At 38.2% G+C, this 21,334-nt stretch overlaps 1 protein-coding gene across 3 annotated transcripts in view; it reads right to left on the bottom strand.

Annotated features, from left to right (window-relative positions):
• ACVR1C (activin A receptor type 1C) overlaps positions 1 to 21,334 on the bottom strand; it is a 126,576-nt gene that overhangs the window by 8,536 nt on the left and 96,706 nt on the right. Inside the window, exons 9-10 of one of the 3 annotated variants that reach the window (XM_066280212.1) lie at positions 17,031 to 17,093; positions 13,867 to 16,847 (exon numbers count right to left, since the gene is read on the bottom strand). The exons of 1 other annotated variant lie outside the window; for it this stretch is intronic. In XM_066280212.1, the coding sequence (XP_066136309.1) occupies positions 16,722 to 16,847; positions 17,031 to 17,093 (189 nt within the window). In that variant the 3' untranslated portion in view covers positions 13,867 to 16,721. Of the gene's footprint in view, positions 1 to 13,866; positions 16,848 to 17,030; positions 17,094 to 21,334 lie in introns of those variants that run through there. One more of the 3 variants, XM_066280213.1, reaches the window with a different exon arrangement.

The raw sequence follows: 21,334 nt of genomic DNA, 5'->3' as shown, positions 1-21,334 counted from the left end.
ATAAAGGGTTTTATTATCAAGAATACATAAAATCTGACTCTGGCTGGTTGGCTCAGTGATAAAGCGTTGGCCTGGCGTGCAGGAGTCCTGGGTTTGATTCCCGGTCATGGCACACAGGAGAAGTGCCCATCTGCTTCTCCACTCCTCCCCCTCTCCTTCCTCTCTGTCTCTCTCTTCCCCTCCCACAGCCAAGGCTCCATTAGAGCAAAGTTGGCCCGGGCGCTGAGGATGGCTCTGTGGCCTCTGCCTCAGGCACTAGAATGGCTCTGGTTGCAACAGAGCAATGCCCCAGATGGGCAGAGCATCGCCCCCTGGTGGGCATGCCAGGTGGATCCTGGTCAAGTACATGTGGGAGTCTGTCTGACTGCCTCCCCGTTTCCAACTTTAGAAAAATACAACAACAACAAAAAAGAATATATAAAATCTAAATGTGTATGTACTTAAAAGCAGAGCTTCAAAATACGTAAACAAAGGATGATTGAGTAATAAAAAAGAAACCAACAAATCTACAATTGCATTCGTTCAGTAACTGATAGAAGAGAGAAATCAGATGGATAAAAATACTTGAAAACTCTATTAAGCAACTTCACTTTATTTACGTTTATAGAATAAAATACATGAAAACTGTAGTATACATGTATTTTCAAGTGCACACAGACTACTCACCCAGGTAAACCATATTCTGGGCCTGAAATCAAATCTCAATTAATTGAAGAGAAAAGAAACGATTTTAAGTATAGACAATTCAGGACAAAACTATGAGTAAGTATAGTAAAACTAGATTTGGGCTCAGAGGAGTGATTACAGTTGCCAGGACAACATATTATTTACAAAGGAAAAATACTGCCAAATTCTGGGAAGATGTTCTTTTTCCCAGGAACCTATTGGTCAAAGTATATAGAACTTGCTCATCCCTATTTGATAAGTAGAAAGGAGAATAGGATTTGCCACACTCCATTTTTTATGATGTAGAACCATCATACTTATTACTGAGAACTACTGTTAACATTATCTGAAAGAAAGAAAGAAAACATATAAGAGTGGAAATGAATTAAAACTGTAGTGGCATAAAGATGATGTGGAAAGATAGAGACTAAGGAAGTAGGAACAGTGTAAGACTTGGTTTAGGGTGGAACAAGGCTAAAGCATAGGTTTGCCTTTAGGAAAATAAGTGAATGAGTTCATTTTGACAAAATATTTGGAACTAAAATATATAAAGAACACTTGCAAATCAATAATAAGAAAAGAGCCCTGGCCGGTTGGCTCAGCGGTAGAGCGTCGGCCTAGCGTGCGGAGGACCCGGGTTCAATTCCTGGCCAGGGCACACAGGAGAAGCGCCCATTTGCTTCTCCACCCCTCCGCCGCGCCTTCCTCTCTGTCTCTCTCTTCCCCTCCCGCAGCCAAGGCTCCATTGGAGCAAAGATGGCCCGGGTGCTAGGGATGGCTCTGTGGCCTCTGCCTTAGGCGCTAGAGTGGCTCTGGTTGCAACATGGCGACACCCAGGATGGGCAGAGCATCGCCCCCTGGTGGGCAGAGCGTCGCCCCATGGTGGGCGTGCCGGGTGGATCCCAGTTGGGCGCATGCAGGAGTCTGTCTGACTGTCTCTCCCTGTTTCCAGCTTCATAAAAATGCAAAAAAATAAAATAAAATAATAATAATAAGAAGAAAATAAACAACCAATAATAAAACAGACAAAATACTTTAAGATGCCTCACAGTATATGAATCACTACTCACAGGAAAGGAGCTAAATATTAGTGATCACAGAAGTCCATTTTAAAATAACAGTGAGCTGCTACCACTTTCCCACTAGAAAGGCTAAAATGAAAAAGTCTGGAGCAACCGCTACTCTCATTGATAGTGAGAGTATAAAATGGTACAAATACTTTGGACAATAATTTCTACTTACCATTTGACCCAGAAATTACACTCTTAATTATTTACTCAATAAAAGTGAAGCATATATCCACACAGGCTCGTAGAAGAATAGTTGTGGCAAATTTACTCATAATAGCTCCAAACTTGAAAAATCCAAGTGTCCAATAGGTGAATAGAAAAACAAACTGTAACACGTTAATACATCAGAATTGTGCCCTGGCCTGTTGGCTCAGTGGTAGAGCATTGACCCGGTGTGTGGAAGTCCCGGGTTTGATTCCCTGTCAAGGCACACAGGAGAAGCGACCATCTGCTTCTCTATCCCCTCTTCTCTCTCTCTCTCTCTCTCCTCGCCCCCTACAGCCTTGGCTCGATTGGTTAGAGCAAGTTGACCTCAGGCACTGAGGATGACTCCATGGCCTCTGCCTCAGGAGCTAAAAAATGGCTCCATTGCTGAACAATGGAGCAAGGGTCCCAGATGTGCAAAGCATCATCCCTTAGAGGGCTTACCCAGTGGATCCAGATTGGGGTGCATGCGAGAGGCTGTCTCTCTGACTCCTCTCCTGTCATAAAGAAAGAAAAGAAGAAAGAAAGAAAAAGAAAGAAAGAAAGAAAGAAAAAGAAAGAAAGAAGGGAGGGAGGGAGGGAGGGAGGGAGGGAGGGAGGGAGGAAGGAAGGAAGGAAGGAAGGAAGGAAGGAAGGAAGGAAGGAAGGAAGGAAGGAAGGAAGGAAAGGAAGAAAAATACACCAGAAGTATACCTAGCAATACAAAAAAACAAGTTGCAGACATATTCAGCAACATCTCAAGTGAACACTCAGAAAGAAACTAAAAATTAGTACTGGATCTCAGAAGAGAACTCAGGAAAAAATATGTAGTTTTGTTAAAGACCAGTAGATAAGCTCACCAAGAAAGAAGGTTCAGAATGAAGAGAAGCCATGGACCTGGGTTTTAAAGAGCATTTTATGAATTTGACTCCAATGGCAAGAGAAGTGAAGGCAAAAATTAATGAATGGGACTACATCAGACTAAGAAGTTTTTGCTCAGCAAGAGAAACTGATAACAAAATAAACAGAAAGCCAACTAAATGGGAAATGATATTTTCAAACAACAGCTCAGATAAGGGCCTAATATCCAAAATATACAAAGAACTCATAAAACTCAACAACAAACAAACAAACAATCCAATAAAAAAATGGGAAGAGGACATGAACAGACACTTCTCCCAAGAAGAAGTACAAATGGCCAACAGATATATGAAAAGATGCTCATCTTCTTTAGCTATTAGAGAAATGCAAATGCAAAACTGCAATGAGATTCCACCTCACACCTGTTAGATTAGCTATTATTAACAAGACAGGTAATAGCAAATGTTGGAGAGGCTGTGGAGAAAAAGGAATCCTCATACACTGTTGGTGGGAATGTAAAGTAGTACAACCATTATGGAAGAAAGTATGGTGGTTCCTCAAAAAACTGAAAATAGAACTACCATATGACCCAGCAATCCCTCTACTGGGTATATACCCCAAAAACTCAGAAACATTGATACTTAAAGATACATACAGCCCCATGTTCATTGCAGCATTGTTCACAGTGGCCAGGACATGGAAACAACCGAAAAGCCTGTCAATAGATGACTGGATAAAGAAGATGTGGCACATATACACTATGGAATACTACTCAGCCATAAGAAATGATGACATCGGATCATTTACAGCAAAATAGTGGGATCTTGATAACATTATACGAAGTGAAATAAGTAAATCAGAAAAAACCAGGAACTGCATTATTCCATATGTAGGTGGGACATAAAAGTGAAACTAAGAGACATTGATAAGAGTGTGGTGGTTACGGGGGGAGGGGGGAGAGGGAGAGGGAAAGGGGGAGGGGGAGGGGCACAAAGAAAACTAGATAGAAGATGACAGAGGACAATCTGACTTTGGGTGATGGGTATGCAACATAATTGAAAGACAAGATAACCTGGAGTTGTTATCTTTGAATATATGTATCCTGATTTATTGATGTCGCCCCATTAAAAAAATAAAATTATAAAAAATAAAAAAAAGAATGAAGAGAAGCAAAGACAGAATCCTGGGTAAAGACTGTATTTTAGGGACACAGAGAAAAAAGAAAATTATGTGAAGGACACTGAGAAAATGAAGAAAAAGGAGGAAGAAAACTAGAGAAAATGATATTTCAGAAATATGAAAATTAATTTTGTGACATTCTGAGATGACATTCTGTGTCAAAGATTTTAGAGGGACCATGAAAGAAAGGGTAAGGCTCTGGCCAGTTAGCTCAGTCAGTTAATGTGTTGTCTAGAAAACCAAAGTTGCAGGTTTGATCCCCAGTTAAGGCACATATAGGAAGTGACCAAAAATGCACAACTAAGTGGAACAACAAATAAATGCTTTCCGCCCTGGCCGGTTGGCTCAGCGGTAGAGCGTCGGCCTGGCGTGCGGGGGACCTGGGTTCGATTCCCGGCCAGGGCACATAGGAGAAGCGCCCATCTGCTTCTCCACCCCCGACCCCCTCCTTCCTCTCTGTCTCTCTCTTCCCCTCCCGCAGCCAGCCGAGGCTCCACTGGAGCAAAGATAGCCCGGGCGCTGGGGATGGCTCCTCGGCCTCTGCCCCAGGCGCTAGAGTGGCTCTGGTCGCGGCAGAGCGACCCCCCGGAGGGGCAGAGCATCACCCCATGGTGGGCAGAGCGTCGCCCCCTGGTGGGCGTGCCGGGTGGATCCCGGTCGGGCGCATGCGGGAGTCTGTCTGACTGTCTCTCCCCGTTTCCGGCTTCAGAAAAATACAAAAAAAAAATGCTTTCCTCACTATCCTTCCTCTCTCTGTCACTCTAAAATCAATCAATAAAAATTATTTAAATGAAAAGAAAAGGTAAAATGTTCTTTGTACTAGGCTATATGATTCACAAGGGTTAAGAAGTCAACTTTAGTGAAGCAATATTTTACAAGGGCAGAGAGCAAAAGGTCAATTGTGGTGGATTGAGAAGTGGGTGGGCAGAGAGGCGACAGGGACAGACAAAGTACCTCCACAAAAATTTACGTCCAAAGGAAAGAAAAATTAAAGAACTAACCAAATCTTTGTATTTCTGGAATTCATCGTCCTACCTGCCTGTAAATTTGGGGTATTTATTTATTTTAATTTAGGCTATTTAATAAATCCTTTGCAGCGAAAAGATTCTTGGTTAAGAGGTTTATGGTACCACCCTTGTGTTTCTGGTAAAGGAAAAGCTGACTTAGAGAAAAGTGAATTTCATGAACCATTTTATGTATTATGTAAAAGCAAAGATCCAGATTGCGTTATAGAATTGAAATGTGTTTTTGCAAAGTCTTGCTTTTGCTGTGTGCAGAAAACTAAGCTGTATATCCCTGTTCTGGTTCACTTATATCTTGTGCGATTGTGTCACCTTGTGTTTCTCCATTTAGAAATAAAAGGCAAACTCAGCAGTTCCTTTTTCTTAAAATGCTTCAGTAACCAGCAGTTGCCACATTAAAAGCTTTAGCTGGAAGATTATAAAAATAGTCTAATGCTTCCTAGTAGGTAACTACTTTTGAACAAATTCTCCTTTCAGAGATGCAGCGAGGTCAACTAAAATGGCCAGGGAAGGACAGGCTATGAGAGGGAAGTAGAAACTGGTGACATTCAAAGGGCAAGAGTGCACTGTGTTTGGAATGTTTTGTGTAATGTTAAACAGCACCCACCTTTAACCACCTGATTCTTGTTTAGAAGGGTTCAAATGAACAATTTCAAGCACAAGTGAGTATCACTCAAAAGAAATCAAGTGTAATTTCCTAAGTTGCTGAAGCAAGGGTTCTTCTGTAAAATCACCATCACTATTTTATTTCTCAACCCAATTTGATTATATTTAAAATTTACTTCGCACAGTTCAGTGGCACCTGAACACTTTTCACGCACAGATGGAATTATGAAGTAGAGCTTTTAAAACGATTTTTTTCCTCCGTGGGTGTGCTTTAAAAATCCATGGGTCATGTCTTTAGTAATCTTTCATCTCTTTTTTTCTCTTTCTTATGACTATATTTTGCTTTGCTTTTGAGACACACTAAAAAGTATAGGGGGAAGCACCATATAAAGACACCTACTTCATACCAAGTATACAGTTTCTCTTAAAATTCTTCAGTTATATCTCCAAATATTCACCAATTAGGGAGAAAAACGTAAGGGTGGACTCTTCAGGCTTCTTTAATTAATCTCCTAAGAAGGGAACTCTTTTATTGCCTTTATTAAATAACAATTCATATTATCATTGCTACTTTAAAACCTTCAGTCTCCCTCAGAGGCAGATCAAGTTAAAAGCTGCCATCTGAAACTTACACAAACCCTCCATTCTAGTCCTATAGGTGACGCTCCCATAAGCATTGCTACTTTGTTTCAGACATTTTTCTTATTAGGGACTTCTCTAATGTCTATATAACAAAGAAAAATTTTTTCTATCCTACCGCATTAATTTAATTTTCTGGAATCTTCCAACTTAACTCATATCACAATATCTGTACTCATACTCGGCCTTAATAATTTCTTCCTACGACATGTCTTGTATCACTAGCTTCTAAGGTTAGATAGCTATTCATGTGTATGCTTTGTCTTCTCAAACAGATTACCTTCTCAAATGCAGGAGCTTATTGTTGTCTTAGAATCACCTGCAATGACTGTTACACTATGTTTGATAAAATTTATTGGCTAATATTTGAGGGGAGAAGAATTTTAACCTGTTTTAATAAGATAAGTGATTATAATCATTATTTTGTTAGATATAGCACTAACTAGAAAAGAAAAAAATCTATAGAAAAATGTTTCTTATTAATAAATTTTAAAGACAGTCAAATAAAAGTTTTTATAACTATCCTTAACCACAGCAGATGTATATTTCTTCTAAAAGTCAAACAATATTTCTTAAGAATCTCACTTTAAGACATCCCTGGCTGTTTTCCTAGACATTGTGATTCCCCCAATCTCTAGGATTCTGTCCTAAGGGGAAAAAAAGTAGCTATTCAATTTCAAATTTACTCACTAAAGAACTTACATCAACAATGTGATGTTCACTAACTTTTTCATATTGGTATTAAAAAATCAAAATGCTGAAAAGTTATTACAAAATTACAACTGAAGAAAAACCACTATCAGTGGCGTTGCTAAATCTACAGCATTGGTTTTATTTCATGCGTAAATTTTACAGTCTAGATTGAAGTGAAATAGTTTCTCTTTCCCTGCAACTCCAGAAAGTTAATGATGAAGCCAGGTGAAAACCTGACTTCATGCCTGTTGAGCAAGAAGGTCTAGCTTGAGAATCTGGTTAGTACCCACTTCATGCAAAAGAATGAAAACACCGTAACAAAACTGCCCCCCAAATGGTAAAAAAAGTGAAAGAACTTAAGAACACATCCCAAAAGTAAAACCAATAGTGTTCTACCTCTCTTGTGCTAAGTCGTAGGAGGAAAAACATCATTGTAGGGTTGAAAATAAAAAATAACAAACAAACTAATTTTCTCATAATGTCATTCTGGAACAGCCACTATGAATTTGGCGAAACTACTGTTGGTTGGGTTTATAACTATCCCTTAAGGTTTATTATAGATTTTGTAGGGTGGGGTAGGGAAAGAGGGTAATAATGAGTCCCACAAAGGATTTCTCACCTTATAAAACATTTTACTCCTAATATTTTAAAACTACAACTTCAAATTCAGGTGAAATTGCTTCTAATTCTAGTACTCAAGGATTTAATCATTGTGATACTATATACTAAAAGATATATGATATAATGATAGTTAATCCAAAGTGCTGTAAAGAAAAATAAAAGAGACCAAATGGATAGTGAATGACAAAGGGTGCTACTCTAGAAAGGGTGGCAAGGAGTTCTGTTTGGTGTGATAGCATTCTAACAGAGACTTAAACCATGCAAATATCCAGAGAAGGAACATTCCAGGCACAGAAAATAGAGCAAACTTGCTGAACATGTACAACAAGTTCAGTGACAGCAAGAAGCAGGAGAACAGTTGGGGCTGAAGGTGGGATGATACCTGAAATGAAGGCAGAAAGATAGTCAGGTTCCATATGCCTAAGACCTTGTAGACCATATAAGTGTTCAGAAATGTAAGTGTGAAAGAAGATATTTTTGACTTGAGATCATGCCACCCAGTAGTCAGAATAGTAAATGCTTAAATAGATGCAAAGAATGGTTTCATTTTTGTTTAAAAATCAAACAAAGACCATTGTCCTATGTGCCCTATTGAGAAATAGCTGTTGAAGAAGAAAGTGTTTCTTCAAGGAACAAAGGAAAGAAAAAAGCAAAAGTGCCCTGTCCAGTTGGCTCAGTGGTAGAGAGTCGGCCTGGCATGCAGGAGTCCCGGGTTTGATTCCCGGCCAGGGCACACAGGAGAAGCACCCATCTGCTTCTCCACCCCTCCCCCTCTCCTTCCTCTCTGTCTCTCTCTTCCCCTCCTGCAGCCAAGGCTCCATTGGAGCAAAGTTGGCCTGGGCGCTGAGGATGGCTCTGTGGCCTCTGCCTCAGGCGCTAGAATGGCTCTGGTTGCAACAGAGCAATGCCCCAAATGGGCAGAGCATCGCCCCCTGGTGGGCATGTCAGGTGGATCCTGGTCGGGTACATGCGGGAGTCTGACTGCCTCCCCGTTTCCAACTTCAGAAAAATCAAAAAAAAAAAAAAAAAAGCAAAAGCAAGTGCCCACTGAAGTCAACATTTAAATTTCCAAAACCCTTTTCATATAATGCATATAAATATAAATATAATTTTAAAATAATAAAACACATTTTCATAGAAACCAAAATACGACACATTTTCTTTTTATTTAAAATACAGCTCTATATGCTTCACAGAAACAAGTACAAGGAGTGCTTAATTTATTATTTTTGCCACTTTACAAAACATTTTCAGAAAATGCATACATAAAAATATAACATTTAGGCAGATAAATATTTACATCTGGAAGCAGCTGAAAGTTATTTATACAGTATTTAAAAAGCTTTACAATAAATACTTTTATGACTTGTTGGTAAAGTTAAACATTTTGATGTAAAGGCTATCATTGACTTCTTACTATATTTAAAATACTATTATTTCTAAACAAAATAAGTATATATAATATATATACTCTAAATTGCATATTTACACAGACTAAAAATAAAACATCTGAATATCATTCATTATTCTTTGTCAGCTTCAACAATTAATTACAACTCTAAAAATTACTATCTGCATATTTTTAATACCACTTTCTCATTTTAAAACCTATTTTTTCATACTCATATACATTCATTTGGGCCCCTGCGAAAAGGTGAATCTTCTACATTAAGAATATCAGTTAGCTTACAATAAGTCTTTACAATGGTGACTTTTTTCACAGTAGTTCAAGAGTTCAAGGCATGTTTTGCAATGTCAAACTGCAATGGTTTTGACATTTGTAATATGCTCTTAGGTATAAGAAAAGTCACACTACCAAAAGTATTATAATTAGCATTAGTACTTTGAAAGTCAATCTAAAAATCCCTTTTTGGAAATCTAAATCTAATTTTGTTTTAAGGACCAGTTAAAACCTGAAACTCAGATTAAGTTTGCATGCTTTTCTTCAGTCTAAGATCACAAGAGTAGAAGAGCTTGATATTAGTCATTGTGGTAATGAACTGGAATTTATTATTTTGGTTTAGATACCCTCACTTTATATAAAAAGATAAAAGGAGTTCCACTTAAAAAATAATTACTTGTAGGCCCTGGCCGGTTGGCTCAGTGGTAGAGCGTCGGCCTGGCGTGCAGAAGTCCCGGGGTCCATTCCCGGCCAGGGCACACAGGAGAAGCGCGCATCTGCTTCTCCACCCCTCCCCCTCTCTTTCCTCTCTGTCTTTCTCTTCCCCTCCCGCAGCCAAGGCTCCATTGGAGCAAAGATGGCCCGGGCGCTGGGGATGGCTCTTTGGTCTCTGTCCCAGGCGCTAGAGTGGCTCTGGTCACCACAGAGCGACGCCCCGGAGGGGCAGAGCATCGCCCCCTGGTAGGCAGAGCGTCGCCCCCTGGTGGGCGTGCCAGGTGGATCCCAGTCGGGCGCATGTGGGAGTCTGTCTGACTGTCTCTCCCCATTTCCAGCTTCAGAAAAATACAATAATAATAATAATAATAATAATAATAAATAATTACTTGTATTTAAGCTATGGAGGAAATGCAGACATTGGTAAACCTCATTCTGTGCCTGTATTAGTCAGAATGTAGGCATATACCAGTAACTGTTTCTCTACAGGGAAAGTCAATGGATGAAGTTTATGAATGCACTGGAAGGAAAACTCTATGGCGATATCGAAATTAGGGTCCATGTGTTTTGGTGCAGAATGTCTGAGTTGAAAACTTGAATCAACAGAATAAATAAATCATACACTCTCTTTTGCTCTCTTGGGACTGTTAGGATGAAAACCTACCGTTTTTCCTTTTTTCTTTTTTCTCAGTTCTCTATTGTATTTGCAGATGCCAAAAGCCACTTTGAAATTTTAATTCTCATTTTCTGAAATGTATGAGCAGGGCCCTTTCCTAAAAATATGTAAGTATAGAAGGGGCTTTTCTGCAAAATATAAAATTATTTCTGAGGTGATGAACCAATCGCAGGTTGGAAGTAAGCCTCTATCTACCCTGCCCCCCAGCAGAGAGTGTGCAGAGAGCACATACCCGACGGGGTCTGGTGACTCTCGGTCTAGGCTCATTTCCTAATACATTCAGATTCATATTTTACAATTCAGGTTCATGTAGCCTGGGGTAATCATCCTGCAGTTAAAAGTATTAGATCTGGAGAAAAACATCTTGTGTAAAATAACACTGGAGCAATACTAAGAAAATACCTTATTTGAAAAATATTAAAATCTAGGATGAGATATTTCCCTTAGTGTATTAAATCTACAACTGAATTAAGAAATATCCTGGCAGCCCTTAAAAGAGGGATATTAAGGTGGGGATTATTACCTAATTTCAATAAACTATTATATTCAAGCCATATGGCATAATGACTTCATTTTAAAAGATGGCCAAAGCAAAACAAAACATAGAAGTAACTTTAGCATCATATTAGGGGACATATATTTCACATTCTCTGTTCAAGTCACCATCTCTTTTTTTTGTACTTTTCTGAAGCTGGAAACGGGGAGGCAGTCACACAGACTCCCGCATGTGCCCGACCGGGATCCACCCGGCACGCCCACCAGGGGGCGATGCTCTGCCCATCCGGGGCACGTCGCTCTGTCGTGACCAGAGCCACTCTAGCGCCTGGGGCAGAGGCCAAGGAGCCATCCCCAGCGCCCGGGCCATCTTTTGCTCCAATAGAGCCTCAGTTGCGGGAGGGGAAGAGAGAGACAGAGAGGAAGGAGAGGCGGAGGGGTGGAGAAGCAGATGGGCGCTTCTCCTGTGTGCCCTGGCCGGGAACCGAACCTGGGACTTCTGCACGCCAGGCCGACACTCTACCACTGAGCCAGCCGGCCAGGGCCCAAGTCACCATCTCTTAAGTGGAATTCAGCATTAGGGCAACTGTAGACATATTTCTTATGTTAGCTGAAAGCTAGAATATAACTAGACTGATAGTCTTTTTAAAATTTATAAAAAGGCCTTCTCTGCCTTTTACAAATACCCTCTTCACCATGCCTAGTGAAAAATTACTAGTAAAAGCATGAGACACAATCTCTCATATGTGGGTATGGGAAATGAAAGTACTGTTATTAAGTTCAGTAAGCAGCAATCTGAGAGGGGCTAGAACACTAGAAAAATAGGAATTATAGTATGTTTAGACTTGAGGAAGTTCAGCAAAGATTTTTTAAATATACTAAAAAAGCTTAATACCAAAGATAAAACTAATGAGAAACTAGGAGAGAGGTAAGATAAGGTTACAGACATGGTCCCAAACTCAACTATCAAATCATCTTTCATTCCCATTCCAATGCATAAAGAGAAACAACAATTCTAGAGAAAGGAGAGAAAAAGTTATGAAGCATCTCTTAGCATTACTTGAACTAAGAAATTCCATGTGCTCACAATTCCTAAATTTTATTCACCACTCTCTATTTAAAACTCTTCCTTAGCCTTTTTAGCCTTTTTTCACTGACCTTACCATGAGTGAGCAAATTACTTCAGCAGAAATGAAGAGTAATATTTGACCATCACCATTAAATGGTATATCACATAGTATATATTCAAGTTACATTTAGATGCATGTTAATTATTTTTTCATTAGTAAAGGTTGGGTATGGTAAAGCACCTTGGTGGTTGTCCCACTGGGTTCTTATAACAGTTCCGCTAATCACTAGCTATCACTTAATCTCTGACCCTTGCTTCCTTCATCTATAAAATACAGGAATCGAATTATAATATCTCTCATATCTTTTACAGTTCCCAAGTTCTGGTCTTGGTTTTTGTCTGTGTCACATCTGAAATAATTTAGACCACCAAGAGATACTCCATCATTAGAAGGCTAAATACTAAGATGATTAAATTAAATAATAGGTAGTTTTTTTTTTAATTAAAGATAATTTTGGCCTGACCTGTGGTGGCGCAGTGGATAAACCGTCGACCTGGAAATGCCGAGGTTGCCGGTTCGAAACCCTGGGCTTGCCTGGTCAAGGCTCATATGGGAGTTGATGCTTCCAGCTCCTCCCCCCTGTCTCTCTTTCCTCTCTCTCTCTCTCCCCCTCTTTCTCTCCTCTCTAAAATGAATAAATAAAAAAAAAATTAAAAAAAAAAAAGATAATTTTGGAAGACACTGAGGGAGAGTAAGGTGAGAAAAATAATGAAACATAAAAGAAAAGTTAGAGGGATAAAAGGAAATCAAATATGTGAAAATCTGCATTGAAATCCTTTGTAAAACTGCCTGTATTATAGAAATACTTTTAACATTAACACTTCGATAATTATTATTTTCCAACTGACTTTTTTTCTGTTTAGAAGAAGTCCTCAGGAACAAAAAGATACTGTCTTCACTAAATAGTGCATAAAGTCCACATTAGGCATTAGTTTATGAAGCGGATACAAAGCACTGTCATAAAAGTATTCAATAGTATGTTTTATACGAGAAATCATATTTAGAATACCTTCAAAGACTACGAGAACAGCACTTTAAGATACTAATTCTCAAACATTTTCAAGGTTAAAATGTTGTAAATTTATTTAAAGGAATAATTATTGAAGACATCAACTGCCATCAACTGTACTCATTTGCTACTGTTACTTTTTAAACCTCCTGATGGGAAATAAAATGACTATACTTTAAATAAAATCTATCTACACAAAATATATTGCCATATTTATTTTAAATAATTAATCAAAAACTATTTCCTGTCAAGCAATTTTACATTGAACTTTGTAAAATGGCAAACGTAGGCTCCCTGCTTTCGGATGATTTGATAGTAGGTACTGTGGTCCTTTTTCGTAAACTCTAAGAAAGCCCTGAGTTCTTTCTGCCCCCTTAAGTCACATGGTGGCAAAATTCCAGCATAACAGTAGTTTTGTTTTGTATAATAATTCTATTAAAGTAAAGGTAATATACTGAATTGTTATGGAACTTGTAACCTAATAAATCTATTGTAGATCTTCATTTTAAAATAAAGGCTGATTTTTAAGTCTTCAGACGCTGCCATCAGAATACTATTTTCATACAATCATGAAATTTAAAATGCAAAGTTGAAAGTGTAAAGATGCAAAGCAAGTGCTACACCTAAAATAGTTCACGTCACAGTCATATTTCACTTAACTTTCAAGTCAGAACATAAATTAAGAATTCTAGATGTGACATGACAAATATTTTAGACACAAAAGAAAGTACACAACACAATCTGTACCAATTACACACATAGACTACAAGGCCACAAGTTCATGCTGAAAAATCGACAACAAATAATGTTTCCCTTATTTTAAGGAAGAGATGATACTGCATATGTATTTCAACACACTTTATACAGTACTAAAATTTCATAAATAGCATTTTCCCACACTTTATATTATACCCAAAGCCAAAATATTTGAAAGAAGCAAAGAACATTGACACATTGAGCCTAAGAACATTACTTTTTGTTTTAACACAATTCAAAAGAAATAAATATTACGCAGTAAGACTCCATCAAAAACAAATGCGAAGTTTTACAGCATAGATATATACAGTAAATTTGCCTTATTGTTCTAACATTTACAATGTTGCAAGTTAAGAAAAAATGAGAACTTTTAAGTTTTTCTAATCATTTTTGTTAGTCTACCGCTTTCTTAAAAAATGTATTTGGTGATTATAATATAAGACCATTCAGTTAGGAGTTATAGTTAGCCAACACAAAAACAAGAAAAGTATCTCAAAATGTACAGATTTCTCTAGAGTGAAAGTTGAACCAATAAAAATGTAAAATTATATCTGAACACACTCAAATAAATTATAAACATAATAACAAGGAAAATGGAGATGTTAAAACATTCTCTCTTAAAAATTAAGTATATTCATCTAATGTTAGGGAATAAAACAGGAAATATTATTTTTCTTTATTTGGAACTATAGTAAAACCATATTAAATACAGAATTTAATTCCCATATATGCAGAAACAATCTATGAGAAATGAAGTTGAGTGTTGTAACAAGCATGAGCAAAATTACTCCCTTCACAAAAGCTTTTTAAAAAATCCTTCACATATGCACTTTTTAAAACTGATTATATGATTTAGACTGTCTGAAATAGCCAAATGAAGATACTTTCTGAGTTGCAAATTAAAAGTAGTTTGTCATATAGAATTCAAAATATCCTACTTTGTCATACAACTCAAAACATCCTAATTTGTCATAGAAAACTCAAAACATTTACTTTGTATTATATATATTTATTTGTCAGTTGACTTTCTTTTCTCACACACCTACACCCCTGTTTCTATTCCCAAACTAGACTTTAAAAAATCCCTGAGGCAGAATCTACCCATCTTTTAATTTCCTTATTGGGCCCAATATTGTGGCAAAGAAGACATGGGATGCCCCACATTGTTTAAAAATGAATAATTGCATGAATGAGAGTGAAAGTGTATACAAACCATAGTTGTTAGATTTTTGCCTTTGATATCTCATCTCAGTCAAATGAAGATGGGCTCAGTAGTATATTTCCACAGAGAAATAAATTATAAGCACTACAGTGCAGTATCCATGAAAATACTTTAGTGTATCATTCAGACACTGTTACCCAAGTTGTGCCTTGTGGGATAATAAAAAGTTTCCCCTCCTCTTAATAAAAGGGTTCCATGGTCAAATACTTTGGGAAATTCAGTCTAGAGAAAAATCCAATTAATGTTTCTTTACTGCTAGACTCCTCAAAGTACAGGACATACTAATGTGCAGTATCACCTTCTAATACTCTATCAAAAAATCCTTTTGGTGTTGGGTCATCTCAGTAGAAGAACATTCTAAGGAATAGTGTTTAGAAAACAATATTTTAGAACAATAAAAGATACCATGTTAAACTCCTTCACCAAAGAAGAATTGTGTATTTGTAGGAAATATTTAATATTCCGTGTATTATTCAGAAGTCATCACTTTTGCCTCCACTGGGACTAGAATAAAGGCATTATTATCACAAGACTTCTTCTGCACCCATGTGCTCATTTTTAAAAGGTGGGAAAATATTTATTTACAGTTACTGATATCCTCTGTAGAATCAGGTTGTTATACTTCACTTAAGAGTTATCTTAATTATTTTTCAAGATAACTCCCAGCTTCATCTTCTTTTCCTGCTCTTTTCTTTTAAATGCATATGCACAAAAGTAATAAGGACTTCTGAAATGTATCTTAAAGACATCATCTGACAATGGATCTTTATGTTTGATTAAACTCTGGAAGTTTTATAAAACATTAATATTTAGCTAACAAATAGGGTGACTGAAATTTCTATTAAAAAAAGTGTCAATGGATATTATCCTAAGAGTTCATACAGGTATATTATGACTGTGCAAAAATAACTCAATTTGTGTTCTGTGTACTAAACCAGAAATATCATTAAGAAAGATGTTTTGGCACAGGGCAACAAGTACTGTTGGAATTAAAAGGGCAGTAGGAAGCCAGCTAACTCTACAGTGTGGATTGTCATAAGACTTGGACCTAGAGCCAGCTCTACCACTAGTGGTGAGACTTTGAGACATCTCTCTATGTCTCAAGAAGTCAGCTATCTCATTTGTAAAGAGAGGAAGTAACAATTTTAGTGGCTTTCAAACTGTTTGGTTCAGGGGTTGCTGTGGCGATTGATAGTTGTTAATGAATATGAGAATGTAGGGGTGGGGGCTAAGCAAGTGGGATCCTGACCTCAACTGAGCAGCTTCACTTTTCTATATTTTATATAACAAAATTTAGAGCAATATTTAATTTTTAAAAGATTTGCTTAATTTATAAAATAGACAACACCATAGAGTGCATGGTGTAAAGTTTGGGTTAGATATAATATATACCTAGTTCACATTTTTAATGAATATATTTTCATCTCACTTTTTTCAATACATTTTTTCCACTCATTCATGTGCTCTTGATTCAAGTAAAATAAAACCTTACTGATACTTATTATTTGTAGTCAGCTTATTTTACACTTTTACAATAATTTTCTTATTAAATGGGTGTGTTGCTTTTCAAAATAAAATTAAGACAACATGAAGATTGGATGAAGTCAACTCCAGCTTGATCTGAGAGTAGTTTTTTCACGCTGCCTTTGCACACTTCAATACTGTCCTGCATTATTTCTGAGGTAGACAACAACAACAAAAAAGGCAAAAACATTCACATAAAGAGGGAAAATTAGATAGAAAGCTGTGAGAGATCTCTTTAACATGATTATCATCATTAGGCTTTGCAGTCTTCTTTGACACAAAGTTGAGAAATGGTCTTCTTAATTCGAAGGGCAGTTAGGCGGGCTGCCCCATTGGCATACCAACACTCACGCATTATCCTCCCCATGACTCGGAGTGCCTTTAAGAGAGAAAAACACCCAAGACTTTACTCGCACAAAACACAGTACAAGAGAAGCAAAACAAAAACCCCAGGAATTGATGCTAAGCTCTGATGAAAACATAGTAAATTCAAAATGATATAAGAAGGAGAGTAGGTCTGAACCCTTTGAAAAATCCAGTCAAAACACACATATATATTTACCTTAAAGAGGCTAACTTTTAACTGAAAATTCATCCACTGATTTCTGGGAATATGGTAGAATGTCTATCATTAAGAAGGGACATGAAAGACAAAAGGGAAAATGGGGTGGGTTGGAAATTCACCATATTATTGACTTTGATGGTAAGTACACACATGTACACATTTTAAATTTTTTCTTTTTTCAATATTTATTTTTTATTGATTTGAAAGAGAGAGGAAGGGAGAGACATAGAGAGAAAAATCAATTTGTTGTTCCAATTATCCATGCATTCATTGTTTGATTCTTATATGTGCCCTGACTAGGAATTAAACACACAACCTTGACATATCAGAATAAAACTCTAACTATCTGACTACTGGGCAAGAGCATACATTTTTAAAAGTTCATTAAATGGTATATCAAGATTTGTGCATATGTAAATTATGGCACAATAAAATGATATAAATATAAATATTAAAAATTCTGAATTAAAATAATCAGTAGAAGTTAACTGGTAAATAAGATAAGTACTCAGAGGGGAAGACAATGAGAATGCATGAATCCAGAGATATAAGAAATCACTAAAGCCAAGGGGCTGTTCTGTGGCATCTACTGATCTCAGTGTAGAATTTTAGAATTGACAGAACACATGTGAAAGACAGGAAACATTGCAAAGTCCTGAGTGTAAGGATAAATAGGTCTTAGAAGGAATTTTGTGAAGAAAATTGTCTAAATCTTAGCACGTAGTAAAAAAAAAAACAAGCACAAGTCTTAATGTTGCAGTGAGCCTGACTGAGCTCACTATTAAAATTCACAAGCACATGCAAAAATGAAGTATCATAAGCAAGAGACAATTGAAACAAGAAACAGTAAAATCAGATGCATCAAAACATTAGATGCTAGAACAAAATGAGATAAAATATAAAATGTATACATAAAATAAAACTTTTAATAAAGCACTGACCAAGCAGTGGTGCTGTGGATAGAGCATCGGATTGGGACGCAGGGGACCCAGGTTCAAAACCTCAAGGTCACCAGCGTGAGCGCGGGCTTACCTGGTTTGAGCAAGGCTCAACAACTTAAGCCCAAAGTTGCTGACTTGAGCAAGGGGTCACTCTGTCTGCTGTAGCCCCCCAGTCAAGGCACATATGAGAAAGCAGTCAATGAACAACTAAGGTACCACAACAAAGAATTGATGCTTCTCATCTCTCTCCCTTCCTGTCTCTCTGTCTCTATCTGTCCCTCTCTACATCTCTCTCTTTCTCTCTCTCTCACACACACACACACACAAAGCAAAAAGGAAATTCAAAAAAAACAAAAGCATATTTTAAAAAAGAAAAGTACCAATAAAATTTCTTGACATAAAAAGTATGATCATTAAAATTAAAAAAACTAAATAGAAGAATTAAATGGCAAATTTGATATATCTGAAGACAGAATTGATAAACTGGAAGGTAAACGTGAGAGTTGTTGCATAAAAACACAAATTTGGAAAATAGGAGAGAATGAAAAACAAGCAAAGTAAAATGAAAAGTCTAACATGTATCCAATAAATTTTCTTAAAATGGGTACCAGACACAATGAGAGGAGAAATTATTTGAACAGATAATGGCTCAGATTTTGCAAAATTGAGGAAAGTCACAAATCCTCAGAATGGGAAAGTCTAAAACTTCCAAGCAAGAGACATCTATATCAAACACATCTTAGAAAAACTGAAGAATACTAAAGACCTAAAGAAGTTCATGAGGGAGTCAAGAAGAAAAAAAATTAACTGAAAAGAGATAAAAATTAGTTGACTTCTTAATAATAATAATGGAAGCCAGAAGACAGTGGAATGATACCTTAAAGTGTTTAGAGAAAACAACTGTGAACCTAATTTTTATCCCCAGATAAACTATTTGTTCAAGATTGTGGACAAAATAAAGACATTTTTAGACACTCAAATGCAGAAAGAACTTACAACCACTAGATCCTCACTAAAACAAAGAAGTAAAAAAAATGTTTAAATAAAATACAGTTAAAAGATACACATCAGGAAGTCAAAAAATGATCTTAGAAGGAAGCTCTGAGAGCCAAGAAGGAATGTTGAGCAAAGAAAATTATAAACATGTTCATAAGTCTAAACAAACATAAAATCACATTAATATTTAATACATAGAATTAATACAAAATAAGATAAAACAAATACTGGGGAAAATCGGCAAGAATTGCATATATTAGCAATGTACAAAGTTGAATACATAAAAAAGACTGTTAGGTCTATTCTAGGAATGCATGATTTTTTAACAGTGGAAAATCCATAAATGCAATTCATATATTGTATTAAGAGACTAAAGCAGAAATGCTCATAGAGAGGGAGAAAACTTCTCAAACAAGTCAGCTTTTATTTAGCCTAATTAAAAATTTTAAAGACAAAACCTGCAGCAAACACCATAATCAAATATGACAAATACAAAGTTTTAAGGAGCAAAAACAACAATAGCCCCTATCACCACTTTCAGGCAATATTACACTGAAAATCCGGGAAAGTGCACTAAGAAAGAAAGACAAGAATGACGTCACAGTGATGGCGCGGTAGGAAGCGATACCGAAAATCTCCCCATAAACTCAACAAGTACTTCAACCAGAAACAGAAAAACCTATCCTTGGAGTCTTCAGATGCTTCACAACACACCCGAAGGTAGGATCAAGCGAAAGATTGGCTAAATATATGGTCAAACTTTGGGGGAAATAAGGAGTAAGAAATGCTCCGCCTTCCTCTCTAATCCAAACAGGATGGCTTTCACTGAGAATTGAGAATATAGAAACTAAGGCAGGCATAGGGAGTGAATAGTTCCAGGCTGCGGTACAGCCAAATCAGGCGGTGGCACGGAGATCCAAGCTGTGGAAAAACCTGGGCAATTCAAGCTAACACGCGCGCGCCAAACCCAGACAAAGAAAGACAAGTGGGGCAGCCATTTTCCGCATCTCCTGGTTGGCGTGGTTAGTGGGCAAAAGATTCCTACGAACACTTCAGGGGTGGGCGCCACCCATGCTAACCCACAGAGAAGCAAAGTCAGAGGCCTCTGTGTGGGCAAAAAGCAGCATCTCCTAGGAGCCCCAGCGCCCTGAGGGGACCGGGCACGGGGAGGGAGCTGGAGCCAACTCCAACGGCAGAACTTTTCTGTGCGGGAGGAGGGCTTTCGCGGAGCGAGAGGCGTCCCGTGTGAACCTCATAATCTGGTCAGTGCGCACGCAGGCAAAGTGGGCAGGAGATTCCTCCGAACTCCTCAGGGGTGGGTGCTCGTGTTTTCCCTCAGAGGAGCAGAGTCAGAGGCCCGTGAGCGGGCCAGGAGCGGAAGCCCCAGCGCCCTGGGAAAGCCGCACGGGGACAGAGCGAAAGCCAATTCCAACCCAGTAACTTTTCCGTGTGGGCAGAGGGCTTTCTTGGAGTGAGAGGCGTCCCGGACGCCTGAGCCTCAAAATCTGGTCAGTGCGCACACAGGAAGAGTGAACAGGAGATTCCTCCGAACTCCTCAGAGGTGGGCGCCCGTGTTTTTCCCACAGAGGAGCAGGTCTGTGAGCGGGCCAGGAGCGGAATCTCAGGCAGCCCTAGCCCCTTGGGAAAGCCGCACGAGGATAGAGCGAAAGCCAATTCCAAAGCTCGATCTTTTCCGTGTGGGTAGGGATTTCACTCGAAGTGTGACCTGTCTGGCTAGAGATTCCTCCGAACGCCTCAGGAGTGGGCACTGGAGTTATCCCACAGAGGGGCAGAGCCAGAGATCTTTGAGTGAGAGGAAGTCACGCCTGATTATGCTGGCAGGTCTGACTGACTGAGCCTTACTCAGAGCCCTGTGCTGAGTGGGAACAGAGTGGGGAGTTGCCAGCTCTTTGAGACTCTTACTATCCAGGCAGAGGCAGCAGCAACCCCATAACTGGATTATCAGGCTTCTAATTGTGGAAGGAAAGACTAGGAGAGAGGCTCCAGGAACACTCTCACAGTGAGAGATCCTCTCTGTTGGAGCCTATAAACACTAATGAACCTTGGCTGCCAACGAGACTGAAGCCCAATACATGACATTGCCATAGAGAATTATCAACTGCAAACCTCTTCCAGAGCATGCTACAGGGGCAGAACCCGGGGTACAAAGTCACTGACCAGAAAGACAGAAAAGAAAAAGCAAGACGACAACCTCTCAAAATCAAGAATAATCTGAAGATTTTATAACCTATCCCATCTTATTATATTTGTTCGTCTGTGTCTCTTTTCTTCATTCTTGATTTTTTTTTCTACTCCAATTTGGTCATTTAATTCTCTCTCAGTCTTACTCTCGCCTCTCTTTGA

The sequence above is a fragment of the Saccopteryx bilineata genome, chromosome 5, assembly GCF_036850765.1.
Source record: "Saccopteryx bilineata isolate mSacBil1 chromosome 5, mSacBil1_pri_phased_curated, whole genome shotgun sequence".
Taxonomy (NCBI): domain Eukaryota; kingdom Metazoa; phylum Chordata; class Mammalia; order Chiroptera; family Emballonuridae; genus Saccopteryx; species Saccopteryx bilineata.
This window is presented reverse-complemented; position numbering and strand designations above follow the sequence as displayed.